At 30.1% G+C, this 15,367-nt stretch overlaps 1 protein-coding gene across 4 annotated transcripts; it reads right to left on the minus strand.

Annotated features, from left to right (window-relative positions):
* Positions 1-16: 16 nt before the first annotated feature.
* LOC109814459 (transcription factor HHO5) lies at positions 17-15,054 on the minus strand. 4 transcript variants are annotated; one of them, XM_083068371.1, is made up of 6 exons: positions 14,539-15,052; positions 14,229-14,416; positions 13,662-14,013; positions 13,345-13,421; positions 11,189-11,291; positions 17-78 (listed from the first exon to the last, which is right to left on the minus strand). In XM_083068371.1, exons 1-6 carry the CDS (start codon positions 14,720-14,722, stop codon positions 32-34), a joined length of 951 nt encoding a protein of 316 aa, XP_082924497.1. In that variant the 5' UTR covers positions 14,723-15,052; the 3' UTR covers positions 17-31. The 4 variants fall into 4 exon arrangements, with proteins under 4 accessions (XP_082924497.1, XP_082924498.1, XP_082924496.1 ...); XM_083068372.1 differs by lacking the exon at positions 17-78 and adding an exon at positions 2,328-2,600 and having other exon boundaries at positions 14,539-15,050; XM_083068370.1 differs by lacking the exon at positions 17-78 and having other exon boundaries at positions 11,097-11,291; positions 14,539-15,054.
* Positions 15,055-15,367: the final 313 nt, after the last annotated feature.

Below are 15,367 nucleotides of genomic sequence, written 5' to 3' on the forward strand. Positions count from 1 at the left end.
AGAACAATGTTGGTTCTTCTTCGCTGCAGGGTCATGGTGATAAGAAAGGGAAGAGGCCTGCAGATTTTCCTTCAACACCTGCTTAAGGAAATGTTCTTCGGTGTCAGATACACATCAAACTGTTTGTGGATTTATGGTTTGTAATGTCAGAAACTATCTGTCTCAATAATACAAGGATACAATTATCCTTTTTTTTATTTCTAAAAGTTAAACTTGGTTTCAAAGATTTTAGATATAGTCATTTATGAATCTTGTTTAACCTTGTAAATTATTCTTTGGTGGATAGGTTTTAATTTAATGCGTAATTTAAGAGGTAATTTTCTATTGACATCGACATAAAGTAAATGAAAAATGTGTAAAAGTAGAGGATTTTTTTCACACTCCTTGAATGTAAACACCTTGAGACTTGAGTGAGATAGGTAAAAATGAGAGATATGTGATTGATATTATTGGTGATGTAATACGACAAAAAAGAAAGATAAAGAAAAGTGTTAAGTGTTAGATATTTGAAAATGTAAAGATAAATGTCTAAAAGTAAAAATATAAAACCTACTGGTGTATTTGGATTAAAAAATTTACACATTTAAGAAATTTTAAATTCTTGATATTTGAATTACTTTGATTTCAATTTTTATCATTCTTAAAATATTTTGTTTGGATAAGTTAATTCAAATTTTTTAAATTTTAAATTGTTAGGTTGGATATGATAATTTGATTTCACCATAATAAAATTGATTTTAAATATATATGTATATATATATTAAGAATTTTAAATTAAATTTTATAAAAATAAATATTAGCTAATTTTTAAATATTTAATAATTTTAAAAACTAATATTAGATAATATTTAATAATTTTAAAAATACTTTTGAATATTCAATAATTAAAAACATGAAGAGATAACAGATAAGATAAAATATATAAATGAAATAAGAAAAAAAATATGAAGAATTTCGATTTCTTACTTTTTTGGGAAAATTTGAAATTCTACTATTTCAAGGAATTTCACAAATGTTTGAATTTCAAATTCTTTATAAATTCTCTATCTAAACAAGGTATTTCACCTTAAAGAATTTAAAATTCTTCAAACAAATAAATTACTCCATTTAAATTCCCTATCCAAATACACTATAAAGTAAATTACTTAAATACATAAATGTAATGAGTGTACAAAAGTCATGACAATCATTATAGGTGTTCATTGGTCGGTTTAGGTTGAGTTTCATCAAACCTAATATCCAATCCAATTAAAATAATTTGGGTTAGGTTGAGTTATTAGATATGAAAAAGTGAAACTAATTATAAAATCCATGATGAAATGCAAAAACTTCACATTTTAATTAATATATTATAAGGTCTTGAATTTAAAATAAAATAAAGTTACAAATATATTATACGATAAAAGACAATCAAATTAATAAGTTTTGGAAATAGTGATATATATGTAATATATTGTAAATCTCAATACAACATATCCCATCACAGTCAACAATGCACAAGGCTTTCATCTTATATTGAAAAGTTTAGCAATAAACAAAATGGAAAAACTTAGCATGATATATATAAATTACTAAAGATCTAAAGATTGAATTCTAGTTTTAGTAATAAATTAAATGAATCTAAAAATCTTTGGTAGTAATTTGTGTCATCTTTATAGGTGGTCCAGCGCCCAATATCATTGAGCAAAAAAGTTGAAGCATGTCAAATATACTAGTAAAAAAGTTAAAGCATGTCAAAAAAGTTGAAGCATGTCAAATATACTAGTAGAAAAGTTGAAGCATGTCAAAAAAGTTGAAGCATGTCAAATCAATTGACATTACTTATGACAAGGCACATGTAATACTAGTAGAAAAAGATGAAACACGAAGGGCTAATGGAAAATTAAAATAATTGCTACACTAAAAGTAAGGAAAAGAAACATGGTAGATACAGGCATAAATAAATATGATTTGAAATGGGCAAAAAAAAAGGTGAAGTAATGTAGATACAAAAATAAGGATTTAATTTGCATTACTCATTGCAAAAAATAAAAAGATACATGAAAGGTGAAACAATAGCAAAAAAAAATAATAGAAATGTTACATTAAGAAACAATTGCAACCCTAACACTGAAAGTCTTTACATCAGTCCCAACATCAATCAAAGCCAAACCTAACAATTCTAGAAATTTAAACACAAGTACAAAATTTCATTATCACACAATATTAATATATATTGTAATGAATTACAAAAAAAAAAAAAACTAAAAGTCTCCATACTATATTCAATCTTTTCAACATCATCCATTTCAGCACATAAATCATTTATCTTAGGAGATTTGAGTCAATTTGGAGTACAAATCAAAGCGTCAACATTGGTGGGACTCAAGAAGCTACAAAATTAGGACTCAAACGATATAGTAGGAACATGAATGGCCAATATATCTATAGCCATGCAAGAAACAACATGATACTTGTTTTCCGTTTCCACCATTTTAAAATTTCAAATTCAAGGTCATCATCTTCAGCATCATCCTCCAAGCATCTTTCAAATTCATTTATTTGCACATCACCTTGTTTTTCTTTATTTTCAATCTACATTGACCATCCCAATCCTCATCCTGATCACACTTGTCAACATTAGATTGTGGAACAATGTTTGAAGCTAAGGTGCTAGAATTACTACTTTTAAGAGAAACAGGATAGTCTACCATATATCTCTCAAACAATTTATTAACGATATCTTTAGATTTTTTTTCAACATATCATTGCTTTTCTCACCACTATACATTTGATTAAAACCAAATTTAGTATACTCAAGCTTATAACATGGATCAAGAAAAACAACCATAAATAATAAATAGTTGATTCCATCACTTTTCCAATATTTGTTAAACTTTACTTGCATATTTGTTGTCATTCTCTATAACACTAAATCATCATTATTCTTTTACTTATTTAGCAATTTTGGTATACGAACCAACTACTTAAAGAGATGGTTAGTTGTAACATGCAATGACCCAAAAAAAAAGTAGCATCATAGAAAATCTTTAGAAATTTCACAAAATATGAGCATGTTTCTAATGAACCTCTTTAGGACATCTTCCTCCCTCACTAATGAGAAAATTAAAGCACATACATAGTCTCAACATATTCTAAAAAATAAAATGCTTGTTGATGTTTTTTAGCAACATTTAACATAAAGTAAGTGGTATTCCACCTAATTGGTACATCAAGTATTAACATTGCTTGAGTTAGTATACTCACATCTTTTGCACATCTCTTAAAAGTTGTTAATCTACTTGGAGAAGATCTCACAAACTTACAATCAACTCTAATTTTACTAATTTAGAAGTCAATTTCCTTCAATCCATCACTAACAATTAAGTTCAACATGTGAGCAAAGCATCCCATGTGCATGCACTCTCCATTCAATAAAGTATGTCCATTTCAAGCATTCATGCCTTTAGCCTAATAAACAATAGCTAAATTGTTAGCACTTGCATCATCAACCATTACACAACAAACCTCTGTAATCCTCCATTTTTTCAAATAGTTCTCTAAAGTTATCCTTGTGGTTTCTCCTTTGTGGTCAGCAATCAAATTGAATTTCAATATTTTCTTCTTTAATTCCCAACTCTTATTAAGATAATCAATGGTTACACACATGTATTCATATTTTGAATTGACGTCCATGTTTAGGTTTTAGGTTTTAGGGTTTAGGGTTTAGGGTTTAGGGTTTAGGGTTTAGTTGTAAATGAAACCATTTGTCTATTTGTAGACAATATAATTTTCAACTTCTTCCCATCATGAAACACTTGAATGCAATATCTAGCAATAGTGACACGAAAAGGAATTTTAAAATTAAGCTGAGCGTCTTCCATAAACCTTTTGAACCCTTCATTTTCAACAAATTTAAAAGAAAGTTCATCTATAATTATCGTCTTTATAAATGTTATTTGTGTCCTCTCTTTCGACTGAACTCAACAAGTTTCATATTAATAGTAGTAGGTCACTCTCACATTCCTTCCTAAGAGCAATTGTTTTCTATTTTTTTATACTTCTCTCTATTAGGGTTGTTGAAACAATTCCTCAAATGGTTTATCAAGTCTATGGTTCCATGGGTACTATTTGCAACATAAGAGACTTTACAATATTTACAAAGAGTTTTATTGTTAACCTTAGTAAATTGTTTCCAAACATTAGAAGGGGGTCTATTAGGTTTTCTTTTCTTTACCTTTGCTTACGATGATGAAAGTTTTGTCCTAAAACTCCCTGCTCAGGTTGTGATGGAGCTTAAGTTGAAGCACATTGGGTAGGATTTAGAGATAGGTTACTGATAAAATATATTTGATACATATTTTGTGAATTATATTGGACATATTTGACCTTTATCAGTATCTTAAATTGATGAATTACTTTTGATTTATTTTAGTGATCTATATTGGTTTTAATTATAAATTCTAGTTAATTTTCATAATTTTTCCCACCTTGATATGTTATCTTGCAAGGGCCATATCTTGAGCTCCCAAACTCAAAATTAGACTTTCTTAGTGTCTCTGGAAAGCTAAGATAGAACTTTGCAACTTCTTTTTTAGGAGTTGTAGCAAATTCAGATGTCTTAGGGGTCCCAAAATGTGCCACAAGTTTCTACCCCTACACTTTGGATTGATTTTTCTTTAGGAAGCTATTTAGGATTAGATTAGTGTTTTTATTTGGTGATCAATGGGTCAAGCTTGTAAATTAGGCCATTAAACTAGTCTATTAATATGTGTAAAAAGATGTCTTATACACTTTATTCTCATTTTTCAAATATAAGGTTGTTTCTCTCATAAGTTTCTCTAAATTATATATATATATATATATATATATATATATATATATATATATATATATATATTGATAGACTATGGCCAAGGCCAAGGAATCCAAGAGGTGATATACTAAAAGAACCAAGAGGAATGGGATGATCTTAAAGACCTTTTTCTTATGTTTGTACATATAGTAGCTCTTTTGTATAGGTTATTTTTGCTTTTGTATTTGTGAGGCACTTTACTTGCTTTTTCTAGTGTTTGTATATTGATTTTAAGGTAGGCTACTTGGAGAGTTTAACTCCATTTAACCTCCCTAGTTGATACATTCATTTTGTATTTTTTCAGTAGAGAAAAGGGGGTGACATTTAGCAATACTTGAGGGTGTGACTAGTAATTGGGCCAGAACTGGGCCTAGGCAAAATTTTGCATATTGAACTCATTTTTCTCCTAATTTTTCATAGATTTGATTTAGCTAGGTCTCATCATCATATGATGAACCTAACTAAACCAAATCAAATATTTTTGAAATAAATCTTGGAGCAATTTGGAGCCAAGGCCGCCTAGCATTCTCTTTCGTTCATGGCCGAAAATTACTAGTTTTCCTTCTAGTTTTTGAAGCTTCTCCTCCAAGTTTCTAAATCATTGTAAGTTAGGCTGACCTTACCATGGTTCTTAAGTGAACCATGGTCAAGGATAGCTTCTCCTACAAGTTTTAGAAACCATGGATGGTTAGCTACACCTTACCATGGTTCCTAGTGAACCATGGTTAAGGTTAGCTTCTCCTAGAAGCTACCTCCCCTATATATTTGTAAAACCTTCTCTTGTATTCACTTTTGGACATTTATGAGAATAAGAATACAGAATTCTCTCTCATTTTTCAAGAGTCAATTTCGTGAGAACTAGTTCCTAGTTTTCTCTCAAGGTCCCTTCTCCTAGAAGCTTGGTTCCTCAAGCTTCTTCACTTCTTCAAGAGGTGACCGAACCTCTCTTCGGTGCTTGTCCACCATTGGAGAGTCCTCCAAGGTGCTTCCGCAACTTCAAAGGAGTTCTACCTCAAGAGTATTCAAGGTCCTTGCATGGAGAACTTGGAAGAACAACAATCTTCTCCAAGTACTTCCATCATATATCCTTCCTGAATTTCTCTCTGCAAACTCTATACAAATCATAGTTGTATCTTGATGGTGATGCATAGCTACTTGTCTTTATCGATTCGAGATTTTATGAATTATGGTAAAATTTGGGTTTCAATTTAGTTTTTTATAACTACTTGTTCATCTTCTTATCTTCTTTTCTAGATCTAAATTCATGATTCATTATTATATTTTGCATTATTGGATCTAGATTCAAATTAGATTAGGATTGATTAATCCAATTTACATGAGGATTAGATAATTGATTAATTGTCAAAATCAACACATTCATCATTCTTGAATTTTTTTGAAAATCAAGATATGCAATTACTAATTCCTTTTTTGAAACTCTTAGAACTAGATCTACATTCAATTATTTATGTTGATGAGAAGATGCTTGAATTTGATTTTGTTTTTAAGCTGTGAAAAATTTATTGAAGGGATTAACACCTTGAATTGATGTCTTTCCAATTAAAATTTATTTTAGTTCGCTATTAAATATGTGATTCTTAATTATGATCAAAAACCCCTTCCTTACATTGTGTAATAAATATGCATTTGATTTGGTTGTGTCTTCATGAAGAATGACTTAGATTCATCCCTATACCACAAATTTAAGGAAAATTTAATTATTTGTTATAATGACTCGACAACACTATCAAGTACTAATTGCTAGATTTGGAGATGTAGTAGTTGTTATTGGATTTGTAGATGAAACATCAAATAAGTTTTGCAATATACATATAATTGCTAGAAAATTAAAAAATAAAAAAACAATTTCATGACATTCATAATTAGCAATGGTAGAAAGAGAAACAAACAAAATTATAAGATATTTTATGCAATATGGGAAAAACTCATAATGGAAACAAATAATTGTGAAAATTTTATACCATACTATATAATCAATGGAAACTTTAAAACATCCATTAATTGAAAATAAATCACTGTGGAAACTTTACAAAACCAATGGCAATTACGCAATGTTATGCAGTGCAACAACTATAGATAATTATGCTAACAAGTAGTAAAATAATTGGAAATTAAATAATAAATGTCATTATATTAATTGTGTGGGCCATATTGTTGTCTTATATTCTTATCAATGCAATTGTTTAGTATAATTTTTCTAATAGTAGAACAATTGCATCTAGTATAAATAATCTTTGTGCCTAGCCACTACTTACTATTATCCAGATTAGGAACTATAATTTTTGGAGTTCTTTGTTTTTCCTTGTTCGAAATTGGTAACTATAATTTTTTTACTAAGCATAGAAACACAAAAGTAAAGAAACAAAAGATATAGATAAACTGTTGAAACAATTGAAACACAAAAATGAGAGTTTTATAAGATCATGTCATGGTTTGGTGGTTCCATTACATGGATAAAAACATAAAGTGTAATAATCATGTGATTATTCCATTAACTTCAAAAAAATATTGACATGAAAATTATTAAGATTTAAATGATAATAATGGAATACACACTACAAATAAGGGAATAACGACTAAAAGACTGTAAACCGGAAACAAAGAAAACCAATGTTTGGCAAGCTTAGGTGATTAGCTTAAGCAAAAATTATCTCGGACGACACAATTTGGAGGTGAGAGAGATTAGTGTGGGCTAGGGTTATGTTAGAAAATTTGGGTAAGAAAGGAAGAAGGTTAATATATAAGAGAGGGTTGGGTTAGGCCACTAAAGTGAGTGCTCTATGAAGCCCAAATGGCTATTTACACAATATGGTATCACCTATTTTTTTTTTTAAATTTTTAAAGTAACTATTTTTTTATAACATACATATATATTAAATTAAAATTTAAAATTATTAAATGGGTTGAATTAGGTTTGCAACACTAAAGTCGAATACCTAACCCAAATAACATCAAGTTTAATTAGGTTGGGTTGGATAAACACTAAAAATACCTTAGCCAAACTATTTGGTTTGGGTTAAGTTAGGTAGGGTTGGATACATAGGCCAAGGCCAAGCTAGCCAAGTACTTGGGCCTAGAGACCATGAAAAAAGACTTTAGTTTTGGCACCTCTTATAAAGGGAGGAAGATATGTGATAAGGCTTTGCCTCTTTAGACAAAGACTAACATGGTGTTGTTTTGATGTCCATGTAATGACACCAATATTAAGACGTGGGACGCTTTTTGTCGTGTGGGACTTTTGAGGACGATGGGTTTGGTCAGGTAGGTGTTAAGGATCCATTGTTGGATTTGGGTGAGAATAATGTTGGTCCTTCTTTATTGGATCAAGGTGACAAGAAGGGGAAAAAAAGGTCACAAATTCTTCTTGAATTGATAAGGAATTATTGTTGTTCTTGTTCTTGTGTGTCAAATAGATTTCAAATTGCTTATGTCCTTTCCCATGGATTTTGGGTTTGTAATGTTAGAACTACAAGTGTCACAATAATACAAGGATATAATTTTATTTTGTTTTATATATACATATACATGTGGTGTGGTGTGTTATGATATCCTTTTTATCTTTTGCGATGTAATTTAACTTTTTTATTTATAAAAATTAAAATTGACTTCAAAGGGTTTATATACAATCATTTTCATGTCTTATTTAACCTTTTTGAACTAGTCTTTGGTGAATAGAGTTTAATTTAAGGTATTGCTTAGGAGTCATTTTCTTATTGGCATCAATGTAAAGTTGTGGAAAAAGACGTGAAGTAAAGAAATTTTTTTGGAACTCCTTGAATGTAATCATCTTGAGAATTAAGAGAGATAGAGAGAGATAGAAGGAGAGAGATAAGTGATTGATATGATTGATGATGTGATATAAAACAAATTTTTGAATGCTACTTAAATATTTAACTGTGTAAAGATAAATGTCTAAAAATATAAAAACTTCAATAAATTACATGAATAGGTTTTTATCACGTGATTTTTATCGAGCTCCTTTAATTTTTTCAACAAATAAGAAGTAAACACTTGTTTGGTCCTATTTGATTTCATAGAATATTTTTTAATATGTAACATATAAGTATACAACATTGGCTTCAGAGGAAGATAAGTACGAGAATAGAAAGTCAAGCATGATGTTTTGTTATTAGTTATCTGGAATGCTTATATTAGAAAAACAAAACTTTACAAATTGTCTTGTAACATTAGATGGTTAGTTTTTATTTGCTTCCTTTTATGAGAAAAATGTATAATGGTAATAAAGAAAGTATGTGGGGTATTTCAATCTATATACACAAAAAGAAAAGGCAAAAAGACTAACGAGGCAAATACATTAACGTACAATAGACATGATCATAAAACTAATACAAAAAGGAGGTGGTTTCTATCTATAGTTGCTTTGAACAAAGTCCATGATAGAACTTTAATCAAAGAACAATTGTCAAATATCATTTTATTCCTCAACAACCATAAAGACCATATCAGTGCAAAACAAAATATGTCAAATGTTAACCTTTTTGCCTCTCACCAATCTTAGTAACATGGAGAAGAAAATGCTCGAATCTAGAATTGAGCAACTCCATGATAATGCCTATCAATTCTGATTACAAATAGAGATTAAGGATGATAAATTTAATCAAGACTCTTATACCAAAATGAACATTGTTTACTTAGATGGAAAGGAAACATACATAACTAAATATATATTGTAACAAGGGTTCTACGAGTTTTGTTAACAAGTGGCTCAATACTCATTGCCAATTCAAGTAATTGTCTTTGCTCTAGCTTCATAATATCTACTATGATGTGCGTTGTTCTGTAGCTATGTATATCAGACCATGTTTACTGAATCATGGGATTTCTCATGCTATTGATAAGCTCTTTTCTTCAACATTAATGAATTTATCTTTGATTATCAAAACAAAAATACATAACCTAAATAAGTAACTTCCTAATGTCTAATTTTGACAAGTGCATGTTATTAAACTTGTTTGAAATAGAAACTAAGAAACTAATAATAACTAAAACTTAAGTTTCTTAAATGGAATGTCCAACTTAAAACTTTTGACTAGTAATCTCTTTTGATATGAATTTACTTTTTTGATCAACCTAACACTTTCAACAAATTAACCATTCTTTTCGAGAACATCCTCAGATCACAAATATGTTATAAGGATTAAGTCAAAAACTTGATTCACACTTCTCTAATTGATGTAACATTTCAATTATCTTTCAATTTCTTACATCTTCGTACCATCCCTTGGATCTTTCATGTATGTCATCTCAACATGATATTCTAAACCGACCCCGTGGATACCCACCCGAACCTGCCCCGATTTGGACGAGGAAAACCCGTGTTAATCGGGTTTAAGTTTAGGTTCGGGTTTGAATTTTTCCTGATTGGCAAATTTGGAGGCGGGGACGAGGATATTAATACCTGCCCCACCCTCACCCTTACCCCTCTTAATAATATAATTACAAAGCTACCCTTATATATATAAACCAAAATTATAAACCCTAGACTTATTTTTGTTAGTTATTAATTAAAATGCATAGTTTGGTAATGATCTCCTTGTTACTATGATCGAGATATTAACATATGATTAGATGATTTTATAATGACTCCATTTGAGGTGTTGTTAGAGGATATCGTTGACATTATTGTGTTTGAGTTATGGATGTGTGACCTTTGTACACTACTACATGTTGTTTTTGTGTGGACTATGTGACGTGAAGTCTAAGTTGAGGCTTAGTTGGGGTAAAATTTGGACATGATTGTCTAGCAACGATGTGAATAAGATATGTGATGTGTACTTGTGATGATGAGATAACATGACATATGCATTAGGTCTTGTATGACATGCATCATAAACATAAGTGTTTTATGTGAAGGGTACAATACGAAATACAGTGTTAATGTAGGTCTCCTTTACGTAAGCTTAAGGATTCATGACCTTGGAGACGATTAAGTTTGGGAGCCTTAGTTATGCTTATTTATGTGCATGGTGTGTAACTTGTGCAACACTATTTTCCGACGTACCTTGATGTATCTCTACCTAGTGTATAGTTCTACGATGATTTAACCTGATATGTTCTCCTAGATTACTCTATGTGTGCCTTCGAGCATGGAAACAATGTTTTACTAACACCACACACATGTAGACTAGTGAAGTTTGTGTCCATTATATTTGTGGGAATCATGATTTGTCATTTTTTTTGAGTTATTATAAGCTATAATTGTTACTAATGTTATGTTGATCAAGTTTTTGTAATGTTATGTATTTGTTTGTATGACTATTTGACTATATTTCACACCAATAATCGGAGTGTAATGTTTCTCACACCCCTTACCTCGAAATTGAAGAGAACCAAGGAAGGAGAAGAAGAAACCACGAACGATCCTCGATGCAACTTCGACAATGAATCTACAACTAAATTTAAGGCTCCTAAGCACCTGAATTTAACAACAAGGCATCACAATGAGAATTAGAGAAAGAAAAGGAGAAGATTGAGAGAAAAGAAAAGCTCACGGACCAAAGTCCTTCTCTCTAAAATCCTCTCATTAGACTTTCGGGAACTTGAGTTTATAAGGCTACATTCTAAATAGAAATCTTATATATTCTTCCCACTAAAGTCAATCCTATTTTCTGCTTAGAGAAATCCCCTCCTTGCATCATTGAAACTCTTAAGAAATCCTTAGACAATAGAGTCCCTTGACACTGAACAACAATTTAACTTAATAACATAAAACAATCATAAATAATTATAACACTATCACAACTTATAGTGTTACAGATACAAATATATATAGATGGAACAACAATTATAAAAAAATATATATTCATTCTCTCTAAAAAAGCATTGTATTTAATTGGTTGTATTACGTCTTGATAATAAGACGAAACAACAAAGTGATTTCTTAACTTTAACTTTGTGTTAGTACTTTGAACATGAAAAGACTTGTTTGCAAAAGAATGTTGAATTATTGAAGTCTGAAAAAGTTTAACTATAAAAGAATATTTGATTATTAAAGTCTAGAAATGCTTTGTGTTCAAATAATATTTGGATAATTACTTGAAAAGGTAAGATAAAAAATACTTAGGTTAAGTCAAAAGTGATTTGTGAAATAATACTTGTATCTTTGTAAATGATAGTAAAACTATATTATTTTTTACATTTTTATGTGATTTTTTACTTTTTTAATTGTTACAAACACCATAATAATGTAATAGTTTTTTCTTTATAGCATAAGTATACTTGATAATTTAATGGTTATAAATTTAATAATTTTTAACTACCTAATAATTTCTGTTATTTAAATATATTTTTAATTTCTCGAGTTTAAAATTATATTTTTTAATGTAATTTGAGAACAAATAATACAATGTTTTATTCAAATATTATTAATAAATTTGTCAAATAAAATTTTCTTATTACTAAATCTATCGTACAAAATTTACTAATCATTATTTTTATTAATAAAAATATTATATTAAATTTACCTGATAATAAATAATTATCTCAATTATTAATTATATAATTACTATTGATTATAAAAAAGCTAAAAAGAATTAAAAAGATCACATTAAACTTACAAAAGTTATCTTAAATTTGATGAATAAAAAACATATTTAAAGAGAAAAAAAAAATAAAAAGTTTAAGTACGCAAATACGCGTACGCGGAAAAGCAACTATTGCAAGTCTGGAAAAGAGTTAAACTCGGGAAATTGAGTGGATAAATTTACACCTACCATTCTACCAACAACATATATTTGTCATAACAAAAACCTCAACACCATAAAACCTCTACCGCTCACTCTACAAGTCTCATCATACAATTCTAATATCCATTGGATTGGATCCCTTCTATCATATCTGTTAGGTCTATTATTTTTCTGCTGTCAAATTTCGACTCTTCAAATATATTATATACTTTATTCTATGTATCTGAAAATTTCAAAAGGCTCATAAAAAGTCAACTTCTGGTTGGGTGAAGCCCCCCTTTCCAATTGCGACAATCTGATTGCTCATCTTCTTCTGTCTCTGTGCTGTTGCGTCCAGAGCTTGAAAGACCTTTACCAGATCCTCCTAGGAACAGAGGACCTTGTGGAGAACCAGATTGTGATAAATTTCCCTTTGATTTATCTTCTGCCATCATGCCTAACCCACTATTTCTATTATTACCCTGCCCATTTGAACAAACTTGTGGCCTTTTAAAATGAAGCCTGTACTTCTGAATAAACAATAATAGATTTGCATCAGTCACTGAGATATATAATAATAAAGGGGTTCTAATTGAGGCTAAGATAATCTAATTCATAGATGTTTATAGTAAAATGAATTTAACTTCTCTAAATTCATATCAGCTGCTCCCCTTAAATTATAGTGGTATTGAACAAGTTTACATACTTATTATTTATTAAAAAAAAAAAAGGTAACTTATTTTTGTTTGTATTAAATACTTAATGGAGAATTTAATTTATCCTAAATACTAAATAAACACTCACTTGCAAATGGCTTTTCACTTCATCATTTGTGAGGCCAACCACCTGCATCAGTTCTTTGATCTGCTTTGGAGTGGCCACTGCAGGAAACAAATCAATCAGAACAATAAAGACCCCAATTTTCAATCCTAGATGGAAGAATCTAAAACTAAACGAAGAATAACAGAAAAGAAAAAAAAAATCATCCACCCAATGATAATCAGATAATTTTAAGACTTTTTGAGCCCACCCCAATTTGTGAAAGGGATCATATACTCACCAATAAACCATCTTCCTCCTAATTAAACATGTTTATGCTTTATATGTTAAATTTAACCTACCTTGTGGTCCTCCTAATTGTTGAAGCGCATCAACAAATTTTCGATGAAGCTCTGGTGACCAACTTCGCCTTTGTTTTTTGGTATTCTGCAGTGATTGCAATTGACCCTTACTTTTAACTGGACTTGTAATTAATGATGAACTGTGTCCACAACCACTTTCTGTTTTTCTATGATTCAATTCAAACATTGGAGTCGTCAAACCAAGGCTAGGAACCTTGTCATCCCTCATCACTGTCTTCGAGACACACTTGTTTCCATTGAATGCTAGTGATGATGTTCCTCCACTCTCGTCGGTCTCCTTCTGTGGTTGAATTGGATTCTTTGGCACACACCGATCACCCTCTTTATTCCTCTGTCATACCAAAATAAATAAATAAACTTAGATCTTAATTCTGTAGAAACTGCTACAAAATGGAGAAATCGTTATATGATTTCATATCACTTTAATTATGGTCAATTTAAAATAATAAAAAACTCAATTATTTATCATGTAGATGTTGATGAGGATTCAGGACCATGTAACAGTTTGTTAAAAAAAAACAAAAAAAACTATGCCATCAAATTTACCGGATTGGTTTCAGCGTTGCATAGCGGAAAAAGGTTCATCCATTTCTTCGTGTCACTGCTTTTTTCCTTTCTCGCAATCAAAGACCCATTTTCTTCAGAATTGGTTTCCATAAGTGGCACCAATTCCTCAACCACAGGTTTATCTTGCATTCTTACACCCTTTATTTCCCCTTTCAATCTACTTATAACTGCATCCAGACCCCCAAAAATATATTAGCCATCAACAGAATCATAATAATATGCACAATAATTAAACGAAAAACTTTTAATTTCAAATTTTTATTAAAAGAAAAATGAGTATTTAACCCACCATCGTTTACAATCATCATGCAAAGAGGAAGCTCCCGTTTGAAGGCCTCGATCTTCCTCTTCTCATCTTCCAACCTTTGAACAAAGTCCTCGTTTTTCTGAGACCCATCTTTGCCCTGAGAAACCTCACTAAGAATCTCAGAAATGGGGACAAAGGCCAAACTCAAATCCAAGTTCGGTTCCATCTTTGGGATAACAAAGGAATAACAAACTCAAGAGTCACAAGTAGGAACCAAGAAAAGGTTAACTAATTTCACACTTGAGAGTTTAAATTTTGATGTTACGGAATTATTTTCATTACATAAGGCAGATAGAGGGAGAAGAAGGTGATAGAGATTCATTTATATATATTAGTAAAAATTCTGATTCGGACAGAAAGATTCAGTGACCGCATTCGGGTCGTCGCGTAATCCCATTAGTGTAACGTAAATCGAAACATAGCTCAACGGTTGTCAATAATTTGCGAGCAATTTTTTATTTTTATTTTTTTTATTTATGGAAAAAACAAAACAAGTAGAAAACAAAAGCAATTGGTTGTGGTTGATATGAGAATCTTTTGATTCCAGCGTATATAATATGGTTGTATTAATTGGTTGGATGAAATTAAATAGTTTTGGATTGGTGTGGTTTCTAGGAGATTCTTAGGTTGGAGCGTGGCGACACCTATAAGCCGTGATAAGGTTGACCCACACATGGAGAATGCAGTTGCATAATTATTATGAATTTAAGACATGGTTGTTAATTTGGTCATTCCGGATTTGCTCCACTATTAAATGCTATTTTCAACTGTTTTTTTTTATACATCTTTTATGATTTATTTCTATTTATTG

The sequence above is a fragment of the Cajanus cajan genome, chromosome 2 (genome assembly GCF_000230855.2).
Source record: "Cajanus cajan strain Asha chromosome 2, NIPB_CcT2T_4, whole genome shotgun sequence".
Lineage (NCBI taxonomy): Eukaryota > Viridiplantae > Streptophyta > Magnoliopsida > Fabales > Fabaceae > Cajanus > Cajanus cajan.